At 46.3% G+C, this 27,483-nt stretch overlaps 1 protein-coding gene across 6 annotated transcripts in view; it reads left to right on the plus strand.

The window, feature by feature from the left end:
* FBXW4 (F-box and WD repeat domain containing 4) overlaps positions 1 to 27,483 on the plus strand; it is an 85,425-nt gene that overhangs the window by 37,559 nt on the left and 20,383 nt on the right. For 5 of the 6 annotated variants that reach the window (XR_012510152.1, XR_012510153.1, XM_045507486.2 and 2 more), the window contains exon 6: positions 27,038 to 27,103. The exons of the other annotated variant lie outside the window; for it this stretch is intronic. Coding sequence is in view for 3 of the 5 variants with exons in the window: in XM_045507486.2 (XP_045363442.2) it covers positions 27,038 to 27,103 (66 nt within the window). In the remaining 2 variants the exon portion in view is untranslated. The remainder of the gene's footprint in view (positions 1 to 27,037; positions 27,104 to 27,483) is intronic. 6 annotated transcript variants of the gene reach the window in all.

Raw genomic sequence — 27,483 nt, forward strand, 5'->3', positions numbered from 1 at the left:
AAATCAGAGGAAAGCAGTAGCTGTTTTGTCACCAGGAGAGCTTCCCAGATGACATGGAATTTGAAGTGGGACTTAAAAGATAGCTCTAGTTAAATTGTAGAAGGGAACTTAAGGCCAGGGGAGCTGTATGAGCTAAGACATACTAAGGGATGGGGAAGCTCAGTGTAGGTTTGGGGGTTCAGAGCAGATAGGTTTGGCTGACTAGGGGGGAGGGTTTATGTAAAAGAATAGTGGGCAGCGTGGCTGGAGGGGAGCTTTGGGGCATAGTTTTGGAGGGTTTTGAAGGGCAGGGTTTGACTTTAACCTGAGGGTAATAGGGAACCATGAAAGATTTTTGGCCAAATTGAAGCAGTTAAATGATTAAATGTTGTGGTACAATAAGTAGGGTATTTTGGAGAGTGAGGGGAGACTGAGGCTGTTAAGACATTTTTCCAGGAGTACACTTTGTTGGCAGTAAGAGACTGGACTCCTGGAAACAGTGGGAAGGCAACCTTGGATTCAAGAAAAACAGGAAAAAATCTGTAGGTGGTTGTGACTGTGTAGGGGAGAGAGGGGAGAGACCCGCATAAGTTCCTCTATGGGCATGATGAAAGGAGGATACCCTGACTTTGAGAAGACTGAGTTCTGTTTGAGTTAGTGAAGGACAGTCAGGGAGCCATGGCCAGAGACAGCTGGGAATGGTGACCTGGAGCTCAGACATGGGGTTGAGATGTGGAAGCTTCGGCATGGAGACAGCAGTCGAAATAACAGGTGGGATTAGCACGGAAAGGAAGCACAGAGAAATAAGGCAGCTGGGCAGGGAGAAACCAAGAAGCAAAAGGTATCATCAGAGAGGCAGGAGGAAAAGTAGGAGCAGAGAGAGGAGGGAGAAGGAGCAGGAGAGGGAAAGGGAGAGCGAGGCATCCAGCAAGAGTAGGCAGGTGGGATGTGAGCATTTGGGGGCAATTTACGTAAATTATCACTACCTTGCCTGTTATGCCTCCTTCCTATTCTAAGTGACAGATAAGATGGATAAGATTAAAATGCATGGCTTAATATTGATTGATGAAGATTTGCAAGCATTTTATTCTCCTTGCTTGATTTAAGCATTTTATAGTTTTCAAAACACAAAATCTTAAGTTTTACTTTCTCTCAAGTTCTTTCCTCTCGCTCTTGTTCTGTTCCCTATTGTTCTACCCTACGGTTATTTTTTTTTTCCCTTGAGGGTTGTCTACTTTGGGCTTGATAATTTTTTGCCCCTCAGTTCACAAAACCACTGAGTGTAAACTGGATTTTGGAGGGTCAGCAACTGAGCTGGGGATGCTGAGTGACAATATGAGGGAGTAACATTAATCCCAGTTTTTTTCTCCACATATAATGGTATCCTGGGTAAAGCAAAAAAAAAAGCTGATTTAGGAGAGAAAAAAGTCCGTCGACCACTTGGCCATTTGGAGAGATTTGGCATCTGAGCCACAGGGGCTGCCCAGGTTCTGGGCTTGCTTGGGCAACTCTGCCTGTCCCAAAATATTTTCTTTAAAGATAATTAAATAGAAACTTTCAAATCCTCCTAGAGTTTTTTGGGTAGTAATTCCATGGGGCTTGTCATTTGTGTCTGAAGCTAGTGGTGAGGAGGGCGGAGTGAGGAGAAGCGAGGGGGTGGAGATGGGAAGTAGAGAAGGAATCAGAGAGAGAACTTTTATTGAGGGAGAGTTTGCTGGGTTTATGGGAGGGAATCTCTCCCCTCCTCCCCATTCGGGTTTGAAAGGGCCGGTGAATCTTTGATTAGGTGCAGGTCAAAAGAATTTACACATTGTGACCTTAATAACTAGAGGTGATTGGCAGGCGGGCTCAGGGGAGGGGGCCGCGGGCCCCTTTCATCTCACTTAGCACAGAGAAGAGACAATGGGCCAGCCGATTTTCCTTGTTGTCCCTTGTTTGAAAAGGTCTGGTGTCTCTACTAGGTACCTGTGACATGGGGGTCTTGATTGGGGTCTCATAAAGGCCTCTGTCAGTATGTCCAAAGGCCAAGAGTACAAAAGCAAGCAGTGGGTGGGGGTCTCAGCTGACCACTGAAGAAGGGAGGGGAGGGCCCTGGAGGCAGTGGAGGGAGAAGCAACCCCCGATGGGAGCCCTTATAGAAGGAGGGGAGGAGGGGGGCAGAGAAGGGCCATTTTTGTCCCTAACTCATCAAGCACATCTGCAGAATTGTCCAAGCTGCTGCCTCCCAGTTTCAAAAGAAAAAAATGATCGTTTGATAAACCGTCTCCGATTCACCACTTTCTCACAAGGGTGGGAGACCCAGCTCTGACCTCTGTATGATTTCACATCAGGACCAGGCTTTCTTTCCCCCACCCCCAAATTGCTAGAGAAACTTTGAAATGTATCCTGTGGCTTTCTCTCTCCCTTCTTCAAACCCCCCACCCCCATTTCCCACCCTCTCTACCCCACTGGCCTCTGTTTTCTCCCTGGGCGCTCCAGAGTGTAGGCCAGTAATTAGTCCCCTCTTTCTGGGGCACAATGAATCCAGGGTGTTTGGTGGGCCCCTTCCCACCGCTCACAGAGCCGGAGGCCTGGGGGGAAGGACCAGGTGGCATGTGCAGTGTGTTCCAGGCCTGTACAATCGCTGGGGCACGGGGCCGGGGGCTCAGGGACTAGTGTGCTCCTGCTTCTCGAAGGAATGTGCAGAGGCGCACGCATTAATGGTCCCCACACAATGCTTGCATTTTTTTCCAGGCTGAGGCATCTTCCCTGTGAAAAGGCTGCCGAACCTGGAGCCCAAGCGGGAGCTTTGGCCGCCTTGATGGCGTTATTTCCCACCCTGAGCTTAGTCACTTGGAGCTAACATGGGAGACCAACAGGCCGCGTCTCCCGAGAGCCCGATCTTTGTATCTGATGTGTACTCCCCCTCTGCCCTGTCAGTTTTGTGTGTTCACGGAGTGTTGATTTTAATGCGGGTCTGTGTTGGGCTGTGAGGCCAGGCTGGGGGGCCTCGGGTCTTTGTCTTGCAGGGCCTCTTCTTCTTGGAGGGTCTTCAGCCCTGGAGGCTAGTGGCAGATTTGAGAGGTAGGGTGAGATGCCAACTCTGGCTGGCAAAGGATTCCCCCATCCATGCGTCTGTCACAGACCACCATGGGGTGCCTAGAAAACAAGAGCACCTTGGGATGCTCAGGCACACGCTTACTTGGCCCCCTACCCCTTGAGGCAGGGCAGTTAGTTCTGCCATGTAGGACTGCCAGCTTGAAGTGAGTTATACCCGCCTTGTGCCTGAGTCTGGCAGGAGCACAGATTGTGGGTCTCAGGGAGCCAGGGCAGGGCCTTATCTTCCGGGGTTGGGGGAGGTGGGGGCAGGCAGGAGGGCTGCTAGGAGAGCACAAGTCTGCTGCAGATGACTACCCAGCAGTTGGTCAGGGTCAGGGGAGAACAGGACTAGGCAGAAAAGAGGCAGAGTGTCTGGGAGATCTCAAATGCTCATCTCCAGCAGTTGAGGGGAGAGTCCCTAGAAACCAGGGACAGAATGGGACACATCCTCTAGGGATTATCCAACAGGATGTCTTCGGTCTTTACCATTCACCTCACTGAAGTACAGCCTCATGCTGGGAGCCGGGGGAAGGGTCTTTACTCATTCTGGGCCCCTTGCCTTGCTGAGACAGAAGAGACATATGCATTGGTGTGGGGGAAGGGAAATCTGGGAGCTTCAGCCTGGTAGTGGCCTGCTCTACTTCTGGGGAGAGGGAAACCTAGGGGTACCTTTGAATCAGGGAGCTGGTCTTGGCATCTAGTGTGGTGCTGGGGGCAGGGCCTTCATCTGAGGAATCAGGTCTTTTAGAAAGGGACTGTGTCCTCACTTTCCATATGTTCTGAAGGTAGGGATGCAGGCTGGCCACTGAGGTGAGGTGGCCCTGGAGAGGTGTCCCACCAAGGTTCCCCAAGCACAGGGTCTCCTCTGTGCTCCATTTGGCACCTTTCAGACTGTGTCGGGAATTGGTGCCAGTCACATTGCCAGGCCTAACAAGGGGAAAGAAGCTGGAGCTTTAAGGCCTTTGAAGGGCCTGCATCCCAAGGGGGCGCACCAGTAAGGAGCAGCTTCTCTTTAGGTCACTCTGTGGCAGAGAACATTTCTTTCATTGAGAAATAGTCACTCCCAGCAATACCCAGCCCCTCTCTTTTTCCTTTTACTGTTGGTTTCCCTTAACTTCCTCAAATGCTGTTTCTCCCTTCCCTTCTCTTCCATTTTGTGGACAGCTCATAAAGAGCATGAAAGAGACAGATGTATGTATGGATGTGATAGTGGAGGGAAGGGGTGTCAGGGGTGTTTGGGCTGGGGCTCCAAGATTATAGAAAACACTGTTGCTCCCCACAGGTTTTTCCACCAGGGCCTGGCTGGGAAGGCACCAACAGATCATAACCTTTAAATGCAAACTCGATGGAGGAGAGAGATGGAAGCATGGAACAAATTAGATACACCTATAGGGGGTGTTCGGCTGGAGAAAACGAGCATTTCTTACTAATTGGAGTGCTCGGCATTTCATTATTAAGCTTCATTACAAGGGGAAGAGTGCAGCAGGCCTCTTTGGGGATTCCGTGGGCTGTTTTTTCCCCTTTTAAAAGTATAATATGTATTTAGGTTGGAGGAAGAGGCAGGAATTACTCTTGGTAACTGTGGAGCACCCAGGGATTTCAAGCAGATTTTGGAGCCAGGTGGAGGTATAGATGGACCAGTGGGAGACTATTTTGAGTCCTCCCTCATTTCTTGACAATAAAAAAGTGGTGAAAAATCCCAGGTAGGGGGTGAGGACCTCAGTTCTGCGACTAAGTTTGAAGAATTTGGGATGACAGGAAAAATGTTGATCAGAAACCCTGCCGTCCTGGTAGACCTGATATTTGACCATTTTAGCTTTGTACTTAAAGTACAAAATGGTGGAATTCAGATGCAGTGCAATATTCTGACATAACTGTTGTTTCATAGAATGCATAGGCCCTTCTCTTTGGGGGCCTAGGAAGGGGTAGGGTGGGCTGGCCTTTCACTGGGCCTGGTTGGATGCATATTAACTTCTGTCCAGGCAGGGGCGACCTGGTCCTGTCCATGGGGGATTATCTGAGTCAGTCAGGTGAGCTTGCTCTTAACGTTCTGACTCCTTTTCCTGCTGCTGCTCCCCCAGGGCGCATGTCTGAATTGATCCCCAAGGAAACTCTGATCTAGGGTGCTTGCTTAAAAAAGTGACTTGTCTAGGTTCTGTCTAGTCAATCAGATTATCTGGTGTTCAGTGTTCTCAAGGAAGCTGAGAAAAGGTACCATTTTGTCCTGGGAGAGTTTCCTCCCATGGCTGGGGTCTTAGAGTAGGAGTACAAAATCTCATTTAGAATCAGTGCTTGTTGTAACTTTATCAAAGTGTCCCGCTCAAACCATCCTTTGCTTTCAAACCACAGGTCTCTGCTTAGCTCAACCTCCGAGATGCCTGGGACTCTAAATACACAGGATGTCTTCCTGTTGGTAGACCTAATCCCTGATGGAGGCTTAATCTCTTTCTTCAGGTGACTGAGAGAAGCTGGGAGTTATGAGCTCACTGAGTACCTATAGGAGGCAACTTATTTCTACCTTCCTCCTTTCCCCTCTTTCCCCCAATTACTTCCCACAAAGAGGGAAATATATCCCTCTGTTCACTTTCTGCTTCCCCAAAGAAAAAGAGAAGGAGATGATCAGAGGAAGCAATTAGCACCTAATGAAAATTAACTAAATAAAAGATACCCAATGCTGGGTTTTTTATTTTCAGGCACAGGTCCTTCTCTTTCCAGCCATGTGTGTATGCGTCTGTCACCTGTCTCTGAGCCTGTGCATCTTTAAGTGTGTGTCAGGGTGGCAGGCAGGTTCCTTGGTCTCTGAGTGCCCTCCCCTGCAAGCAAGAACAACCTGAGATGATCCACATGGAATCCTCTGCTTTAACCTTTATTACTTTGTGTTGATGTCACTGCGTCTCCTGGGACAGAGTCACCTCAAGAATATAACTCAACATAAGTGAGTGTGCATGTATGTGGATTCTTAAAGCCACTGGGTTCCATCATTTTCTCTTCCTCAAGCATGGAGAAGGAGCTAGGGATCTAGTTATTGAATTTTTGGCAATCGCTGTATTTCCTGAAGTTCTTATGTTTTTCTCTAGATTATCTTTTGCCCAGTCTCCTTGGGACTCCCCTTCCCTGTGAATTCTCCTCCTATTGGTAGTGGAGTGCAAGGAAATGTTGTTTTCTGGAAGAAGGTGTGTGCTTCTGAAGCAAGTCACAGTGGGTGGTGTGGTTATGTGGGAGAACGCAGGGCCTGAGCACAGAAGAGGGCAGGAGCTGTCACAGTGGCAGAGGCCAGGCTGGTGCTGGTGGCAGCTGACCAAGCAGGTTCTCAGCAGGTTCATCATCAGGGTCCTTGGCTTTTCCACAGAGGGAGCAGAGAGGGGGATGGAAAGTGGGTTCTCTAGAAATCTTTGACTTGAGGATACCTCAACTCATAGCAGCTAACAGTGTCCAATACTTGGCACAGATCCTGTGTAGCAATGAAAGCCTGAAGCGAGGTGGGTCAGCCAGCCAATGAATCAGGAACCCACACCTCTGTCAAGTGTGTTTACAAATTTGTGTCATTTCTTTTCATTCTTGAAAGGTTTGTATCCCATCCCAAGTGGCTTAGTGGGAAAGAAAGGAAACTTCCAAGTGACCTTTTTGGTAACCTGATGTTTTTCCAAAGAGGAAAACCCACAGTTTCTATAGTTTGTAATTTCAAAAATGCATGACAAAGACATGCCACCAGAAAAAAAAAATCTGTTCCAAAGCAATCAATGGGCATGTGGTGTGAGTAGGTTGATCTAAATTTGAGGAATTGGATGAGAGCGCAGATAGCTGCTTAGGGAAGGGGTTCCCAGGCCCAGTATCTCCTTAAACTCCTGTGTGAAACCTCTCCTTTGTCAAAGACCCAATGAAAATAGTCCCTCCTCTTACTCTAAGGTCGCAGGGCCAAGGAAGATCTGGAGTCAGTGCTCTGGGGCCCTGTAGAAGGGAGCCAACAGAGGCAGAATGATCTGTGAGTGAGGGCTCCTTTCCTGGAAATAATGAAGAAAACAGTTAAGGTCCGCATTGTAATCTCCTCTGCCCATTATTGGAGTCTGTGCCTACACCTGGGGCCAAGAGGACATCATTCTTAGGAATAAGCCCCTGGTGACATACCTCCATTTGGAAAGCCATGCATACCTATACTAGCAGGACTGCACAGGTATTTGTAGACCTAGGGAGCTAAGAGTCCCAGAGTTTTGTGGTAGGGTTGACTGAAGCCATGCTTGTGCCCCATCCCTAACTACCCCCAACCAGGAGGTAGAAAGCTTCCTTCCAGGCCTCTTGGGACCAGCTCTGGCTCTGCTGGAACTTCAAGTCTCAGAAGAAGGATAATATGTATTAGATGCTATGGGATCACTGTTGGCTATTTATGATCTGAATCCTGAGTTTGACATTAATTGGATTGCAGAAACAACTTCCTTTTATTATTTTTTAAAACCACCTAAAACCCCAAAACCAAATTTTAAAAACCCCAAACCTTTCATCCTTCTCCTTCTCCCTGTGGCTTTATTTGCTGGGTAGTGAAAAGTGCTTTCCCCAGCCTCCTTTGGGTTGCTGTACTGAACAAAGTGAGAAACCCAGGGAAGGAGGAAGCTGGTGCCAAGAGGGCTGGCCACCGCACCCCCACCCACTGCTCCACAGCCGTGCATCCCCTGGCCTGCCCCGGCCGCCTCACTGTCTGGGCTGCAGCCCAAACAAGCAAAGGCGCCTTGACCAACAACAAGCCCCAGCTTTGTTGAGCCTGTAGGGGAAATGTTTTCTGGAGTCCAGGGATCTCCTCTGAGAACCACCTGTGCCTCCCGGCCTCCTGCCTAGCATGGGCCTTCTGGCGCAGGGGCTCCTGCATTCCAGCCAGCAGGCTGATGGCAGAGCGTTAGGGGAAGAGAGGGCTAAGGGGGCTGTGGTCAGCTTCAGGGGACACAAATTCCAGTCTGCCCTTGAAGGCCCCTGGTTGGCTCAGGATCCCCAGCGGCCCTGGCCAGGTTAAATTGTTCTGTCTGTCATCAGCATGGACAGTAGCTTTCTGAAGTAGTCTGCAGGGTAGGGACAGGGTACCCAAGGTCTCTTCTTACTCAGGTCTTAGTGCTTCAGGAGGGGAATGGTACAGTTTCCTTTTACTAGACCACTTCTCGATCTAGAGTCCCCAGTGCCTCTCCTAATGTCTAGCCGACGGTGGTGATAATGATGAGGATGAAGGCTCTTGTGGATGCCAACTAATTGCCACACACTATGCCAGACATGTTCTGTCTCACCTAATCCTAGATAGGTACTGTCACCATCCTCAATTTAAAAGCAAAGAAACTGAGGCCTAAGAGAGGTTAATCAACCTCACTTAATGCTCAAAGTCATATCTGGTAATTAATGCACCATGGTTTGAGCCCTGGCATCTGACTCCAGAGCTCATGATTTTTAACTACTGTGCTACCCTGCCTGCTTTCTTGGCCCATAGGGATCTTGCTCTCATTTGGGATTAGAACTCGATTGTCTCAAATTGCTTATTTTAAAAAAAAATTTTTTTCATATGAACTGAAGACTTGACTCTGACTAGATCTTAAGCTACCTAAGGGCAAGCCTGTGTGACTTTTGTTTTTCTTGAACACCCTAGCACCTAGCACAAGACTGGCTTGGATAGCCCTCAGGTACTTGTTGAAGGAATGAGGCCCCTTCATCTCAGGAATTGTCTAGGCAAGGCCTTGTTCCGTGAGGGCAGAGGCCAGTCCTAAAGGAGCTTCCATCTGAAGAGGGGTGGGCTGGCTCTGCAAGTGGGACACGAGCTGATGCATGGGCAGCAGAAAGCGAGAAGACAGAATCCAGGCCAGATGTGGCTGGAGCTGAGCCAGTTGTTCTGCACAACAGGCCTGTCTGTCCCCTGCAGGTCGCTGGTCTGAGCTGCTCCCAGAGGAGGAGGCTGTTCGAGGGACGGCAGGGGGTGAGGGGAGGGTCTGCTTTCACGTCTCTGACCTGTGGGTGTTTGGACGAGCCACCCTTTACTTTGTAGACACCTCTATGCAGAATCACTTTGAACCTCTTGGCAGAGCTTGAGGTGGGGGTGAGGGTAGGAGCAGTAGTTCCTAACAGCTAGACCAGGCCAGTGAGGGAGTGGGATGAGGGTGGGGGTAGCATGTCATATTGTTGTAGTGCCATGGCTAGACCTCATTGTTGGATAAACATTGACCTGACCACTGCCTACAAGCCACATGCCAAACTGCTCCAAATGTCCCAGACATAGTTGCCCCTGACTGTAGTTCATCTGGGCTTTCAGAGACTGTCGTGTGTAATGAGGTTTTTCATGGCAAATGAGGGCATGATCCCACTTCCGTTGTTGTGACTGGAGGGCTGCCGGGAGGCAGAGCTGTAGAGAGTGGCCTGTGCTACGGGAAGCTCAGCTTTGTTCCTTTGTTGCTGCTGGGTCAAAATGTTATTGGTGGAGTGTTAGCAGTGGAGTTGCCTTGGAGAGTATCTGGTTCTGGGGTTTCCGGGCAGGGCTCTGAGATCTGCGTCAAAGGCAGGATGGTTGGAGGACACATGAGTGGGGCTCATCCCCCTCCCTGACCTCTGCTCCACTGAACGGCTCCTCTGGTTCCTATTTTATAACTAGTGATGCTCACAAAAGTTTTCTGTTGCTTTTTTTAAAAAGTTAAAAACAGTGCTCTAGTATAACTGTTTCCCATTTTACAGACAAGAAATATGAGGTCCCAGGAGGTTACAGGCTTGCCCAAGCTTACACAGCTTGTAAGCACCTGATCTGGCACTGAATGCTGGCCTGCTGAAGCCCCAGCTCCGGGCCCTTCTCAGCGCGCCATGGTGCTGCCTGCCCTGGCCTGTGTTCTTACCTGGCAGTGAGCTCACCTCCATGCTCTCTCTCAGCCATGCACAGCTCATTTATCAACCAGCCCTTCTGTTTCTAGTTTTCATTTTTTCCTTCTTTCAAGGAAAACTACTTCTCTCTCTCCTGGGTCTGGAGTCAGGGCTCTTCTAGGGCTGGTTGCGAGAGGCTGGCAGGCCTGCTTGCTGCTGGCTCTTCAGTTACTTCTGCTGGAGCCCATGTTCCGGCTTTGGACCCCTCGGCACTGACCCCAGATAAGCCACGTACTGCTTTTACCCTGTGCCTCCCTAGCCTCAAAGCTTTCCTCTGGTTAGCTGGGCAGTAGGGGCTACAGTGACAGCAACAGTAGGCCTAAGTGTTAGAGAAGCTCTGGGTCTCCTGTCTCTGCACTCCCAGGAGAGTCTCTTTCCTTAAAGCTTCCTGATTCAGGGTGTCCATGAAGGCCCAAAATGTAATGTGAAGCTCCAGCCTCAGGCCCTCTGGAGAGAGCGGGGTAGACACAGCACTATGGCCCTCTGACCCGCCATTATCCCACCCCAGCTCAGTCTACCACCCTTTCCCTCTTTGCTTCATATAGAGCTGTGGTGCCAGGTACAAGTCAACGTCTAGTGTGCCTCTGCCTCCCAGAAAGCTATGTGGGGCCACTGGCCCTGACTGGAAGACACAGATTGGGTGGGTGGTTGTAGGTCCCTCGTCCAGGCCCCAGTCTCAGCTGCCCCCACCAGCCCTGGTCTGGCTCACCACGGGGCCCAATTCAGAGGCCTCTTTTGTTTGACTTGCACAGAGCAGCCCCAGCTCACCGTTCCCACATGCCGAAGTTTCCCTACCATTCAAGGGGAAGGCTGAAAAGCCCTCAGCTAATTGCGTTGGGCTGAAAATTACCACTTCCCTGCGTTCCCCTGCTGCTGAGGACATTTGTGTCACTGCTGTATTTAGGAGGAACAAAGGCCCCCTGTGGGGATAGCCCAGGTACGAATGTGGGATGGGGGGGAGTAATTGCAGTCTCTCCAGGTGAAAGCCCCTGTTAAACTTCAGTAAGTCAATTAGGCTGGGGGGGAGGGCAGAGACCCCCACAATAAACTGTTCCCACCAAGCAATTAAAGAAAATCATTTTAGCTTTGAGGAGAGAAACTGCTTATTAGAAATTTTGTGGGTCCCCCCTCCTCTCTACCCCAGCCCCCCCTTGGGGATGAAACAACAAAACGCCTTCCTCAATAGAAGTGTTTCTCCTCCTCCCACTCATTGTGTGGCCTGAAAGCACTTACCATGGGAGGGCAGAGGGAGGGACAGAGACAGGCCAGAGAGGGGAGAGACTGGCAGGGGCTTAACACCTGGACTGACTAAAAATCACAACTATCCAGGAAGATTGCGGAGACTCCCATGGGGCACAGTGTGTACGTAGGGGTATGTATGTGTGGGGTGCACATGGGCACACTGCTCTCCTCTCCTCGCCAGGAGTGGAAGCAAGCAGTGGGTGCGTCTGTGTGGGTGTGTGCGTGGCATCCTGGGTGCCCTCTTACCGAAAGGAGCAACCACAGGCTCTGTGTATGTGCGTTTGTGTGTGTGTGTGTTTGTGTGCGCGTGCGCCTTCTTAGCAAAGGATGGCAAGACCAAGACAACCCAGCTGGACATGTACCTCTTCCCAAGGCTGTGACTGGGCCCATGTTCTCTGTCCTCCCTGGAGCCAAATACCAGCACCTGGGAGTTGAGCCACTGCATAGCTTTCCGCCTTGGATAGTTGGCATCTGAGGGCTGGATGGCCAAGGGCCACCTACTGGCCCTAGGCTAAGAATGACCTGGGGGGAGGTGATAGAGGGACCTGCTTATCTCCGCAGTGTTCTTTGTCATGTTGTTCGAGTGTGGCAACTCGACAGGAAAGGAATCCGTGGCCTAGCCTGGCAGATGCTTCCTTGGTGTCTGGCTTGGCTGATATGGCTTATGGTGGGTGCCTCCAGTTGGCAAAACCCCTCCCTTCAGATTTCTTCTCCCAAAGGAGAAGCACAAATTGGAAAGATACAGTGATCTTATTTTATCTTATCTGGGGAGGGCAGTAAACTTACACATCAATGGTCTATAATTTGATCATTTACAGGTGTGTATGCACATGTGTACCCACAGATCATAGGTAACATGGATAGGTAGGTACCATGCCCTACCCTGCCGCAAGTCTTGGTACTTTAAGGCAGGGCCTGGTGGCGCTGATGGTGGGCATGGCATTGAGTCAGGTACTGCCCTGGCCCCAGTGCTTCCCTGTGGCTCATGATGTGTTTGGCCTTTATTTGAATGTTCCAAAGAGGTGAAATTAAACATCGAGGGGTAGACTTTTCCCAGAAAACAAATATGCCAAGTTATTTGCCTACCAAGGGGACTTAGGAGGTAGAATTTGGTGCCTGCAGGCTGGCAGTGTCGGGAGGTGAGGGCTGCTGACAAAGTCATCACCAGGAGGTGGAGGTGAGGTTTTATGGAGAACAAGGGCTGGTTGGAATTTGGGGTCTTGTGTGGGTGGGTGCGGAATAGCCCAGAGAGCAGCAGGAATGGGGGGCTGCTCATTGCATGTGGCTTCACACAGTAACTGCCTGTAAGGAGATGGATCTTTGGAGGAACCTGAAGATCAAATGCTTGGCATGTTTTGCTTCAAAATTTTTATAGGTGTATATAGATAGATAAACATGAACACATGCACATATGTGTCTGTTCATGCAATGTATAGAGGTTTTATACAACGTATGATATTTATTATTTGATGCTCCAGAATGTGGTTGTCCATGAGTGGACCTTGGTTTTCTCATACCTAGTTTCTGATTTATGACTTCAGATGTCTTTCTGACTTAGGACCAGTTTCATTTAAAAAAAAGAGACTGAGAGAGTTTTGGGGGACTGCTTTAAGTATGTGTAGGGGTTTTTTTGTTTTATTTTTGTTTTTTGTTTTTTAAGAAAAACAAAATTCTAAATGCTATATGTGAGCTTTCTGCTTGGTTCCTTCTGCCTTTTTTTTTTTTTTTTTTTTTTGGTTTATGTGTGTCACTCAGAGGGATTCAGCAGTGGAATATTTGAGTTTGCTCGTATGGTCAGATTTATTTTTCCCTTGGTTTTGGAGCCATTACTACTGAGTCAAGGTAAGAAAGAGATAAAAGAAGTTGTAACAAAGGAATTACTTGGGGTTACAGAGTTTTCATTTTGGGTGTATGTATTTTTAAACTTTAATTTTGAAAATTTTCAAACATACACAAAGAGAAAATAGTAAAATTAACTCCTGTGTTTTCATCACCGTCTTAATTATTTTGTGTGTCCTTATTCAAGTTAGGTAAGTGTGTGGAAAGTATCATTAAATTGCCTATTTCTCAGATACCTGGCACCATAGTTGTTGAAAATGAAAGAGTCTGAGAGTGGACCAAACTCTGTCCCATCAGAGTGAGCCTTGTGATTTCCAGCAGAACTTTCACTCTAATCAGTCTTTAAAAAAGAATCCCAGAGGCCAAATCTCGGAAGATCAGAGCCTTCTTCCTTAGAAACTGTGATCACATCGCTGAAGCAGCATCCTGGTTATCTGCTGTTGTGCAGACTGTCTCCTCAGCCACTACTGGGTGTGGGAGAGTAGGTTTTTTCCCTGGCACTCTCTTTGGTCCAAGGTGTAAGAGAACACGTCATCCCTCTTCTGAAGTTCGAGGCCAGACTGTGCTGCCCTGTTTATCTGCTCTCCTAGCAGGCTCACCAGCTATTGGTTTCATGGTTGAGGTGTCTGTTCTTACCCAGGCCTCAAGGTGCCCAGTAGGTGCCTGGCGAAGCCCTTTGCTCGTCTGTTAGGACATTCAGGTGGGTGAGAAGCCCAGCAACTACTGAATAGAGGTTCTGTAGTGGTCAGGACAAATTGGTTGTAAGTGACAGAAACCAAACTCACGTTAAGTTAAATATAATGGGGAATGTTTGGCTTATAAATCCAAGGGCAAATCTGAGCATACAAGCCAAAGGAAAAGCAGAAATACAGCAGGGCTCAGGATTAGCTGGACCCAGAGACCACAATGCTGTCAGGTCTTATCCTTCTGGGGTGCTCATTTCTGTTTCTTCTTGGATCTCAGCTCCTTCCTTTTTCCTAGCTGACCAGCTTATTCCAGAGGCTGCCAAGAGCTCCTGAGTTTGGCAGCTCACAGATTAAGTCATGGAGTGTGGCTGGCATTCAGAAATCCCAGGGCAGAGATTCATTGGCCTTGTTTGGGTAAGGTGCCCACCCTTTGACCAGTTCACTGTGGCCAGGGAGTGAGAGTGTGTAAGAACATGGGAAGCTGCTCAGGAATCACCTATATAGAGGGAGCCAATAGGGCAGACAGAACAATCAGCACCTACTGTTTTCATAAAGAGCAAATTACTTCTTGACATCCAGTCCTAAGGTGTCTAGGCAGATGGCGCTAGTACATGGATGGTCACTGAGCTCAGAGCCTTGGCCACCAGCTCTCAGTCAGTCAGTCTGGAGGGAACGGTGGCACTGCAGCCTTTAACCTCTTCTTCCTCACTTTATTACTGCTTTGCTGATAAGAAATGCCTTCTTTGTAAGCTGTTGATGTTGTCCTTAGAAAAACCTGCCACTTTGTTTGACATGCATAGGAGTAAAACCCTGACTGCAAATACATGAGGTTGGACAAATGAACAGTGGCCCAGCACACTCCTAGTCTGGCAGAGAGAGACTGGAGCCAAGTCCTGGGATGGCACAGACCCGACCTGGCTGGGCCTCCTCCAGAGGAAAATAACTGAATTAGACTCTAGGACTCCAGTAGAACAGGATGGAACACAGACTGCTGCCTCTCCACTCTTTAGTGCTGTTGTTGAGAGAGCAGGTAATCTTGAGGAGGAACAAAGTTCAAGGTCAAGATTCCTGGTGCTGCCAACTAATCTGGAAGCAAGGAAGTTCCTCAGAACTTGGCCTTCCTGAGAAACCCTGTAATGGAAGTCTTGCAGAAAAGGACCTGAGTAACCCCACTTTTCTACTGTTTCCAGCCGCATGATCCTTCCACATCACCCTGTAAAGTAACCCTCAGTCTGTGCCAGTGTGAGGACTCTGGGGCCCGTCATGTCTCCCTTCACAGGGAAGGAGTCAAAACAAGAGTTATTGGTTGAATTTGCACACCAAGTTTTGCTGGTTGCCCTCCTCTACAACAGAACCCTTCTTTCTTAAGGAATAGGTTTTACCTACCATTATGGAGACACACAGTCCTCTCCTTTTTACTTCTCATGGAGTCTACTTCTGTAGCCCTGTTGTGTATAATTTATGATGCTTAGCAGGCTTTACTGGCCTATCAACCTCCACAACACCCCTTCCCCTCTCCTTGACTGACCACTACACCCCCACCTCCTTCAGGGTAATGGTGGAAAATGCTGTAGCAATCAGATTAGGTTGAGGAATGTGGAGCTTCACCTCCCCTTCTTCTCTGCCTGTTTTGATGGAAGAGAAATGGTTCAGGGATGCAGATGGTGGTGGTGAATCTGTAGATCAACACTCACACGCTCCACCTCCCTTTTTTCAGCTTGCTTGATATCAGTGTGGGACCCTTTTTGGTTAGTCATCAGGACCTCTCTCTCTTTAAGCCCTGCCAGAGTTATAATGCCAGTGGACAAGGAAGGCCAGTCAGGCAGGCACATGGTAGATAGTCTGTGGGCTCTCCTGTCCTTTGATTCCTCAGAGAGAACTTCTTTCTCAAAAGTCTTGATTGTACTTTGATGCTTGTCACAGGAAAATACCCCACATTGGTGCTTATGTGCTATTGAGAATCAAAATAAGAGCCAAGCCAATCAGTCTCTAGGGAACTCCATCGCTTGGCCTAAATGTGACAGTGGGTCAGGAATGTAGGACCTCAGGATCACAGGTCACACAGATTCCTCTTTGACCTGTCCTCATCTCTCTTCTCTGTTTGTGTTATAAACATGTAATGCTCATGCCCAAATCTGGATCAAGTCTTGAGTCTCAGGGTCCCTCTGTGGTTTGTTAATGTGCATATGTTTAGGAAGAATAAGATTTTAAAATAAACTTGTGGAGTTGGTGTCCGTCTTATCTGTGCAGCTCTCTAGTTGAGCTCTCCTTTCCTCTCTGTTTGGAGAGCCGCAGTTGATCCTGGTGGTTCTTGTCATCCTTCCATCTCATACCCATGTTGAAATACCAGCCACTTATATTCATAAGGAAACCTGAAAAAACACGAGAGCTCTTCTGGCCTCAGTCTCCCCAATGATCACCAGACCATGTGGGCCACCCATGCCCAGGAGAAGACATTAGCAGGCTGGTGGCCCAGCCTTGGGCCTGACCACTACCATGATGACAAAATGGACTGCCTAAAAGGAAAAAGTGATTTGTTTTGAAGTTGGAAATGTATTTTGTGCTTCAGGCTTAGCTAGCCATAGCAGCAACAGTCAATTGAGTACCTAGTAAGTACAGGGCACTGTTGTTGGGTAAGTCAGGCTCTGATGGGCTAGCAGCAGAGTTCAGTAGCTCACCTGTTTGAAGAAGCTTGTTGTTAACCTCTTTACTGAGAAAGTGGTTATGAAACAGATATTTGGAGAGTATATAATACAAGAGCAAAGAATTTGCATAGGTAACTGTTTCCAGGCCTTAATCACTTGGAAACCAGGTTCAGGAAGGAGACATGAGACCATGTGGTTTGTGTGTTATTCTGAATCACATTGAATTCAGGGTGCCACCAATATACAACCCTTCTTTAAGGCAACTTCAAAATGAATATTCTTATTACCATCCTCCATTTAATTTCTCATTTTCTATTTTGTTTTATTTTTCAGATAAGTAATATGTAAATATGTCCCAATTGTGAAAAGTTCAAACGGTTTAAAAAACATAGAATATAAAATTAAAATTCCCTTCAGTTTCCTGTGGCCCCTTCCTCCATCCTTTTCCTTTTTTTTTTTTTTTTTTTTTGGAAGTCTTGGTATGTGTCACTCTAGATCTTCTAATTTGAAGCAAACATCAGACATCACATTTCATGAGTATATATGTCTATATATATACATACATGCAAAGTGTTGCTTTGTTTTAAGCTCACATTATGCATTTGTTCTGCAACTTAAATTTTTCCTCTGGTGCCCATGTGGCTCAGAGGTCCTTTGCTGTCAGAACACATTCTTTTTACTGCTACATTCTAGTTCAGAATAATATGGATGCACCATCATTTACTTAGCCATCCTGCTCTTGATGGACACGTAGGTTGCTTCCAGTGGTTTGCTATTACAAACAATATCTCAGGAAGCAACTGTGTACTTGGCCTATTTGTGCATATAATCAGGTATTTTTGTAGGAAAGATACTTAGAAAAGACTTGCTGGATTGAGGGGTAAGTACATTTAAAAGTTTTTAGATGCAAATTATATACCCACAAACAGTATATAAATACCTATTTCCTCTTACACTTATCAGTACTGGATAATATCTGATTAAAATTTTTTTGTTTCTCCAGAGGGTAAAAAATGATATGTAATTTGGGGAGTAGGTATAGAATAGTGATTAAGAATTGGACTCTGGAACCCCACTGGCTGAGGTCAAATCATGAGTCTTTCCACCTGCTAGCTGTGTGACCTTGGTGAGCTACTTAATTTCTTTTCCTCCATTTCCTCATCTGTAAAAGGGGGATGGTACTGGTAGTACATACCTCAGTGACTTAAAATTTTTTTACTATGGAAAATTTCAAAATATACAAAAGCATAATAATTATCAACTCTCAGCCAATTTTTCTTCAATACTGCTCACTCACTTTTCCCGCGCATATTATTTTGTAGCAAATGTCAGGCATATAAATAAATATTTCAGTGTATATTCTGAAAAACAGTGATGCTTTTAAAATGTAAGTACTATACCATTATCATACTTAGAAGAATATCCTCAAATATGTAGGAATGTTTTGAGGGTTAAGTGAACTAATTTTATAAAGTGCTTAGAACAGTAGCCAACACTTAGTAAATGCTATATAAGTGTTTGCAATCATTTTCATTGTTTTTCTGATTTTCAGTTCTTTGATTACTAGGAGGTTTAATGTTACTTCATGTGCTTTTTGGCCAAATGTATTTTTTTCCTATAGATTACTTATTGAAAAATTTTTGCTCATTTTTCTACTTTTTCCCCCTGTGATTTGTAGGATCTCTGTATGTTCTGGGTATTACTCTTTTGACTACTGCGTATATCTGGTAATTCCTTTCAGTCTATTGTTTACAGTGTCTGCTGTTGTGTAAAAGTTTTTGTTATTTGGAGAGTAGTTCTGTCATCTTTGCCCCTATGGCTTCAGAATTTTGTTTTGTCTTATGAAATGTCTTTCCTACTTCAGGATTGTAAAACTATTTTCTTGTGTTTTCTTCTGATACATTTATGGTTTTTTGTATAGTTTTTAAAATGTTTATGTCTTTAATCCATCTGGAATTGATGTCTGCTGTGAGTTAGGGCTCTAATTTTATTTTTTCCAAACGTGCACCCTATGGTTTTTGTACTGTTTATTGATTAGTTCATTCTTTATCCACTGTCTTTAAAGGCCACATTTAGGATCTACTGATTCCCTGCAGATGTATAGGTATGACTTTGGATTCTTTATTCTGATCCATTGATCTGTTTGTCTTTTTTGGCATGAACATTGATATCTGGTGGAGTGACTTGTTTCTTATTGCTCTTTTAAAAATGCTTCTTGGTTATTCTTGCGCATTTCCTCTTCCACATGAATTTTTAAATCAGCTGATTAAGTAAAAAATCTTGTTTGGATGAGACTGTATTGAATTTTTAGATTAATTAGGGGACAACTGACAGTTGTAATCTTGAGACTTCCCATCCAGGAACATGCCAGATCTCTGCACTTATTAAGCAATTCTATGTCCTTTAGTAAAGGATACAGTATAATTTTTTATATGAGGCTGTCTTGGTTTTTTGTTTTTTTGTTTCTGTTTTTTGTTATGTTTATTCTTGGCTATTTTACAGTTTCTTAATTCTTTTTTGTAAATGGATTTCTGATTTCATTTTGGTGGGGTGGATTGTTGGTGTATAAGAGCTCACATCTGTGGTTATTTGCTATGTGCCATACACTACTCTAAGCATCTTATCTCATGTAATTTTTACAACAAACTTATGCCTATATCCTATTATTATTTCTGTTTTACAGACAAAGAAACTGGGCATTAGAGCCCAGTTAAATAGCTCATCCAAGATCATATGGTTACTGGGTGGCAGAGCCAGGAGCCCTGAGCCCATGCTCCCATCCACCTCATCCAACCCTGGAATTTGTTGTAATAATTTTACTTGAGTCTTTTGGATTTTCTAGGTAGACAATTATATTGTCTGCAAATAATGACCATATGTATTTCTTCTTTTTCCATGCCATTTGTTGGGTCCATAGTTTTGTGAGTATTGCATCATTTCTCAGGAAGTCTGACCTGGTCTGTTTTATCTTTAGCACTGCAACATATAGCCATTTCTTCTTCTTGAGAGTGGATGAAGCTTGAGTTTAGAGGCCATGTAGATGGAAAATAGAGTGTAGAAACTCTTAAACATATCTAATTAAACTCAATAGATTGAATGAACATGTTACTCCATTGTACTCTGAGTTTTTGTTTTTGATGTAGTTAATTTTTTCTCTATTAATTCTGCCCTTCCATTGCTCAGGTTTCTAAGCTTCTACTTTTTGAGTAGAATTGGTACATTTGGGAAGAGCAGCCTCTATCTTGAGCCTCCTCTTGTTTAGCCTGGGCCAGGGTCTTACATCCTTCGCCAGGCTGCCCTCTTACCACTGGTTAAAATGGAAAATAACCATTTGTGTTTCTGTAGAGGCATTTCCCAGCTGCTGGACTGCCCTTCTCTCTGGGGCAGCAGAAAGCCTGCTTTGTTGCTCTTGTTTGATAGAGTTGCAGTGGGAGGTGAGCATTGGGAGCCCCAGCCTCCAGACACTCTAGGTGGCCTACTTGCACCACCCTATCCTGATGCACATAGGCTGAGTGGGGCTGTGTGTTTGGCGGCAGGGGGCAGGGGGCTGGGAGGAAGAGAGAGAGACAGACAGACAGACAGACAAACACTGGGTGAGGTGTTCCAGGTCTCTGCCAGCTGTGGGAGTCAGGAGTCCGTCTTGCTCCCTACTGGCCAGTGCCTAGTTGGGAGAAAGAGTCTCGTGGAGCCCCTCCCTTCTGATCTGGGGCTTCCTGTCCTAACTTTGGGCCACTGGTCAATCCCAAAGCTTCAGTGCAAGATGTGCCAGGGCCACCATTGCTGACACCTGCTCCAGCAGGCAGCTTATAATCAGATCCACCTGCTTCTGGCCATGAGTCAATGGACAGGAGTGTGTGATTATATTGTGTTTTCTTTTACAAGATGTAAATAATACGCTTTTCCCTTTAAAAAGTAATGCATGCTCATTAAAGAAGATTCAGAAAATAAAATTTAAAAGAAGAAAGAATTGCTAATTGCTCTATTGTCCAAACACAATCACTTAAAGCTTTTTAGTATGTTTCCTTCCACTCTTTCCTCTTCTATACACAGGCTATGTTTTAAATTGAGGTATAATGGTTACATAACATTATATTCATTTCAGGTTTACAACTTAATGAGTTGATATTAGTATACAATGCAAAATGATCACTACAGTAAGTCTAGTTGTCGTCTGTCTCCTTACATAAGTACAAGAATTTTTTTCTTGTGGTAAGAACTTTTAAGACTTACTCTCTTACTTTCGAAAATGCAGTACAGTATTATTAACGATAGTCACCATGCTGTACATTACATCTCTATGATATATTTATTTTATAACTGGAAGTTTGTACCTTTTGATCCCCTTTACCCATTTCTCCTATCCCCTACCTGCCTCCCCTTTGGCAACCACCAATCTGTTCTTTGTATCTATGAGCTAATTTTGTTTTGATTGTTTGTTTTAGATTCCACATATAAGTGAAACCATTTAGTATTTGTCTTTCTCTGTCTGACTTATGTCACTTAGCATAATGCCCTCAAGGCCCATCCATGTTACAAATGGCAAGATTTCATACTTTTTTATGGCTGAGTAGTATTTCATTGTGTGTGTGTGTGTTTGATGAACACACACACATACATAGTTTGATGTATACACACACACATACATACATATACATACATACACATACCACATCTTCTTTATCCATTCATCCATCAATACACTCTTAGATTGTTTCCATCTCTTGGCTGTTGTAAATAATGCTACAGTGAACATGGGGATGCATATATCTTGTCAAACTAGTATTTTTGTTTGTTTTTTTTATAAATACCCAGGAGTAGAATTGCTGGATCATATGATAGTTCTATTTTTCATTTTTTTTGCAGAAACTCCATACTGTTTTCCATAGTAGCTGCGCCAGTTTACATTCCCACCTACAGTGCACGAGGGTACCCTTATCTCCACACCCTCCAGCACTTACCTCTTGTCTGTTTAATAATAGCCATTTTAACAGGTGTGGTGATATCTCACTGTGGTTTGGATTTGCATTTCCCTGATGATTAATGATGTTGAACATCTTTTCTTGTGACTGTTGGCCATCTGTATGTCTTCTTCGGAAGAATGTCTATTCATGTCCTCTGCCCATGTCTGAATCAAATTGTCTGTCTTTTGGCAATTGAGTAGTATGAGTTCTTTATACATTTTGGATATTAACTTTTATTGAATATATGACTTGCAAATACTTTCTCCCATTCAGTAGGTTGCCTTTTCATTTTGTTGATGATTTCCTTTGCTATACAGAAGCTTCTTAGTTTGATGTAGTCCCACTTGTTTATTTTTGCTCTTGTTGCTTTTGCTTTTGAAGTCAGATCCAAAAAAATCACTGCCAAGACCAGTGTCAAGGAGCTTACTGCCTGTGTTTTCTTCTAGGAGTTTTACTGTTTCAGGTCTTACATTCAAGTCTTTAATCCATTTTAAGTTAATTTTTGTGTATGGTGTAAGATAGTCTAGTTTCATTCTTTTGCAAGTAGCAGTCCAGTTTTCTCAACACCATTTTTGAAGAGACTGTCCTTTCACCATTGTATATTCTTGCTTCCTTTGTAATAAAAAAAATTTGTCTTATTATTCTTTAGTTTGATGAACAAAGTTGTGTTTACTTTACCTTTCACAGGTTATTTTTAAAATAGTTGTGTTTTAAAATAGTTTTAAAATAATTGTACCCTAACGTTTTTTTCTTATAATAGTATCATAAGCATCTTATCTGTATTCATTGGGAACATCATTTTAAATATCTGTGTAATATTCCATTAAGTAGATGGACCAGCATTTATTCAACATGTTTTTGGTCTTGACCCCTTGAAGGCAAGGCACATCCTTCTTTCCCTGTTAACTTATTTTGTTTCAGTCATCCATGAAGTTGGCTAAATGTCTTTTGAATTTGTATTTTCTGTCTGCACCATCTCTTTGAGGTAGTGGTATATGCCAGTTGCTGTGTGAAATGGAACTTCTTTTTATTTGCCTTAAACTTTACTCATTCAAGCTTCAGATAGGCTTCTCGGTCTTGTTATCCTTTAGTTTGATGGACAAAGTTGTGTTTACCTTCTTCCCCTCCCCTGGTCTTACAGCTTTAGTTCTGGGCACCCCCTGCCCAGCCTTTATAGGCAGGGACTGCTATGGATGGTAGGCCCCACAGTGTGCTCCTGCCCCCATCACTGATGTGACTGTCAGCCTTCTGGTCTGTGTACAGCATTCAGGTGGGTGTTTCCCCAGCTGCAAGGTGGGATGTTTGCTGGGGAGAACAAGATTTCTTTGTCTCTCTCTCTCTTTTTTTTTTTTTTTCCTTCCCAAGTACATCTATTTCCCTTCCCCTTGGGTGGCCTAGGGTGCCCTGTTGGCTGGATCTTGGAAACTGGCTGACTCACACTTCATTTTCCCTGGACTATGTCTCTCCTCTTCCTGACTTCTGTTGACCTCCTGTTCCCACTCCACTGGTCCTTCCCTCACAGCGCTGTCACTGCACTCCTGCTCCTGGCCTCTCTGCACCCAGTGAGTTTGTGTGACCTTCGCACTGCATTCATGCTTTGGGACTTAGTTGCTATAATGATGTCAATGGCGCAGGTTGGCAGATGGCGGCAGCAGCAATGAGACCTGACATGTTCTAATGACTCTCTCCTTCCCACCCTTGCTGGCCGAGCTGATGGAGGGGCAGGGGTTTCCTTGAGGCATTTTAGGAGGGGGCCAAGGGAAATCGAGGGACCCCCAGGTGCCGATGAAGCCTGTGACCTTTGCTGCTATAATATCAGTGTTTCACAAGCAGGGCGGTTCGGGAGCCCACTTGCAGCCCATCAAAAATTGATTTAATTGCAATTTTTCCTCCAATTAGGAGCACTGGAGCCTGACTAATTGGAGTAATAGAGAGTAATAAGGCTCAGATAAAAAGCCTTCCTCGGCGGCCTTTGTATCTCGTGTCAGTGCCTGTCAGAGGTCAGAGAGCTTGCATATTCTATTAGGCAGCCCGGCCTTCATTTGTACAAATTAGTTTACCCAACAGTAATTAAAATGCCAGTGCGGGTTGAAGAGAACTGAATACACTTGATGGGCATGTTGGTGAATGATGTGACAGCTCTGGTGGCCTCCCTTGCCAAAGTGTGTCAGCCCCAGCTCAGAGGCGGCTGGGGCCTGGGCCAGCTGGGCAGCTCCAGGCCAGCCACGGGGCACAGCTGCTGAGCACGCCCCTTCTGCTGCCCCTCCTCAGAGCCCCTCAGTCGCTCCTTTTTTCTTCCAGGTGGAGTCATTTGTTCATTTGTCCATTCGTTCATTCAGTAAGCGTTTGAGTTTTCAATATGGGTCCAGCATTATACTAGGTGCTCAGGAGAGAACTTATAGGTCAAAGGGTGTAAAATCACTTGGGTTCTGGAATTAAGACTGACTGGGTTCAAATTCCAGTCCAGCTAGTGAGCTAGAGCAAGTCACTCTACCTCTCTGTGCCTCAGTTTCCTCACCTATAAAATAAGGAAAGTGGTACCTGCTGCACAGGGCTATGAGAATTAGATGGGGTAGTGCTTTTGAAACACCTGTCAGAACCTGGCACACAGCAAGTGCTCTGTCAATTATTACTGTAATTAAGGAGGGCTAAATTAAGGCAGAGGCAGCAGGAATCTACCTTCTTTTCACCCTCCCAGCTAATTTAGTCCAGCTAAGAAAATTAGCATCCAGCTAATTTTCCTTCCTATAATCCTTTCCTCTTTTCCGTTATCTTATTATTTTCTATCCCTCAACTTGAGTACCAGAGTCCCTGATTTTCCTGGTGTCTTGCTCTGATGTGAGAGCTCCTATGTGTGCTTCTTGGGCCTGGTAATGATCTCTGTGATGCCAGGTTTGCCTGAGCTGGGGCCAGGGGACCAGTGAGGTAGGTTGGGGATCTAGGTAAGGTCTGGGACTAGATGAGAAATTATAAAAGGCTGGCTTCTGGTAACAGCTTTCTGGTCCAAAAAGACTAGAGTTTATGGAGTCAGGATGACTTTCAGACCCTCAAGCTGAGAGAGCATGTGCATGTGTGCATGTGCTAACATGAATTTTTAGATATTGTTGGTACTTCTCATCTATTGTCTGGTTGTGGAGCTGCACCAACAGTGTATGACTGTGTCATGCGTCATTCAGGTCTGAGTCTGGTGATTTGGGAGTTACTCCTCTAGGGAGCAGAGGGACCCCCTTCACAGCCCATTTGACAAGCTTCCCCAGCCTTGTTGGCTGCCAGCTCTGGAAGGCCCTTTCAGTTGAAGTCCACAGATTTGTTCTGGGTGCCTCTTTTGGGCCAGGCACTGTGCTGGGCACTTGAGTACACAAGAGCCACAAGACAGTCCATGATCTCAAAAGGAAGATGGGAAGATAATCCCAAAATACCATTTGTCCCATGAAGGTGAGATCAGGGTGTGGCAGGGACTAAGAAGAAGGCTAGTCAAGCCCCCTGGGGAGCCAGTGGCTCCTGCCTCTTCTTGTTAAGCATGAGTTTACTGTCCCTGTCCCTTGGCAGTCCCCATGGTTTGGGTGTGAGTCTTGGTGAATGTCCCAGCAGGACCTGGCTCCAAATCAGTTCGTTGCTTATGTAGTTTTTCACTGAATGTTTGATTTGGTTAAACTCTTAGGTCCTCATTAAATGCCAGGGGGACTCTCTACTCTTCCTCCTTCTCCTCCCTATTTCACATGGTTAAGCAAAGGAAAAGGGCAGCTTTTGGAAAGAAATGTTTCTGGGTGTCATGTCCAGGCAGTTAAGAAAGCCTTCGTGGGGCATGAAGGTGAGAGGCACTCCTCCTAGAGGCAGATGGACAGGGTCAGGGTGGGCAGGCAGGAATGGAGGACAGGAGTCCCAGGGTAGGTGTTCCCATCCCCACCCCAGCCTGCTGGGAGCTCAGAGTTTGAGGGAGTGGCAGGGATTCAGGTTCCAGATGCCTCCCATCTCTCTCTCTGTTGACTTACCTTGACACTAATTTAATCCTGTGGCCAGTCAGAGGCTTGCCACAGGCCTCCTTTAGAGGTGTCTGTGTGTCTGTGCTGGCGCCCCTCACCTGGCCCCCAGTCCTCAAAAGTCTAAAGAGCCCAATTGCCTGCTTGAATGATTTCCAAGTGGCTATTATGTTTCCAACCCCAGGTAATTGTCTTTACCAGTTATTAATGGATTATCTTCAAGAGAAAAATGTCAGCAGGGGAGGGAAGTGAGGACAACACCTCCTGGCTGTAGTTCGGGGCTTCAGTGTCCAGTGGCTGCTTCCTGGGCTGGGAGCCACTTGGGGCATGATGAAGTGGCTCTTTCGGCACATCACTCTAGTTTAGTGGCTGTGGCACGCTTATGGGTTAAGAGAAAGCTGGGATGACTGAGCATGTCCTTAGAGGAAGTCTTGTCTTGAGGCATGGAAGCCCCAGGGTGGTTCGTGTGGCCTTTTTGTTAGCCTGGGGTTGAAACACAGACCCCTGCCCTGCAATTTTGATTGTAAATCAGTGGCTTGGCCAATTCCTGCCCTAACATCTCTCCATCAGTAAGTGGCAGGTCAACCCCCCACCACACCCCACCCCCCCGCAAGTCAAAGTGACAGCCACCGGCTTCTCAGAGCCCCCTCTGTGGAAATCCATCTCCATGCTGACATGCTTGGGATCAGAGAGCCACAGGTGCTGGGCAGGGCTAGGGCCAATGGGCTGCTGCCCCACATTGCTAACGTGTCATTAGTATGTCCAGGCTCCCTCCCCCCATGTCCAGACATGTAGGGACTTGGCCCTTCCCTGCCCCAGGGTTCCTGAGTGACACAGATGCTTTCAACTCTCTTGCTGGAGTTTAGGTTTTCAAGCCCAGGGTTCCTGTTGGCTCCCCCTCCCCACCCCTTCCAAATCCTCTAACAAAGGAGTGGTCTGGCACATAGGTTCAAGTTCTAGTCCTAGCACTATGGCCAGCTGGCTCATTGCACGGATTCTTCTCACTGGGATTGGGCCTCCACTTAAAATGAAACTTTGCAGATTGTATACGTTGAACTTTTTAGGGGTTTAAGAGACACTCTGGGAGATACAATCAGAGTATCCCTTCTCACCTGCCTCTGGGGCGTGTCTGTTACTGTCCTCTAAACTCTGGCTCCCATCCCACTCGCAGCAGTCCTGGCTGCCTGGCCCCTCACTTGCCCTACTCTCCCACCCTCACCTTTTCATGTTGTTCCCCACCTTTCATAGTTTTCCTTTTCTCACTTTGGTGTATTTACACCTGCCCTGTGCTTGTACCAAGTTACCATATTTCCCCAGCTCTTAAAACCGTCAGTAATGCCCCCCAGCCACCTTCACTTCTGACCAGAGCTTCACCTTCCAGCACACAGCAACCTATTCCCAGGAGACCATTTCTGTAGTGTGATGTTGTGAACTTGGTGTCTGTACACCTAAAGCCCGGCAGGCTCGCTCTCCCTTGGCCTCAGTTGCACGTCTAGTGGGGGTGGAGACCACCCAGCCAGGTCTGAGCAGCAAACTCAGCTGTAGTTGAATCCATGGGTCCTCTGGCCAAGCAGCTCTGGGAGGTCATAGCCCTCACCATTTTCCATGTGGTCTTCCCACAACTCTGATGGCTCTCTTGGCTGCTTCTCTCATCCTGGCTTAACCCCACGATCCCCTGGAGAATGAGCATTGTGTAGCCATTTCTGCTACAAGTTCTGACAGGCCAGATCTGACTCTGCTTTCCTTTTGTTTGGCAGCTCTTTTGTGACAGGGACGGCTTGTTGTGGGCACTTCTCACCCCTAAGAATCTGGGACCTCAACAGGTAAGAGCTTCCTGTGTTCACCATGGCTTCCAGTGGGGGTGGGGCTGGAGTGGCTGGGAGGTAGGGGAAAGCAGCCGAGGCAGCCCCTGCTTCAGTTGGCCGCGTGGAACAGGAGGAGGCTGGGAAGGCCCCTGCCCCACAACCCACTGACAGCCTCTGCTGTGGCGCCTTCTCACATGGAATCGTTTGTGTTAGCTTGAGGAGACGGTTGAAATAATTTATAATAGGTAAATAATTTCATGTAGAATTTATGATAACAACAACAATTTGGATTTACTTTTCTCCAACTTTTTCTCTTAGGAGTGCCTGACTATGTGGCTACATAAAATCCTATCTATCCTCCGAGATGACTTTTCTAAAATAAATTTTGGAAGTAGCCT

Source organism: Camelus bactrianus, chromosome 11, assembly GCF_048773025.1.
Source record: "Camelus bactrianus isolate YW-2024 breed Bactrian camel chromosome 11, ASM4877302v1, whole genome shotgun sequence".
Lineage (NCBI taxonomy): Eukaryota > Metazoa > Chordata > Mammalia > Artiodactyla > Camelidae > Camelus > Camelus bactrianus.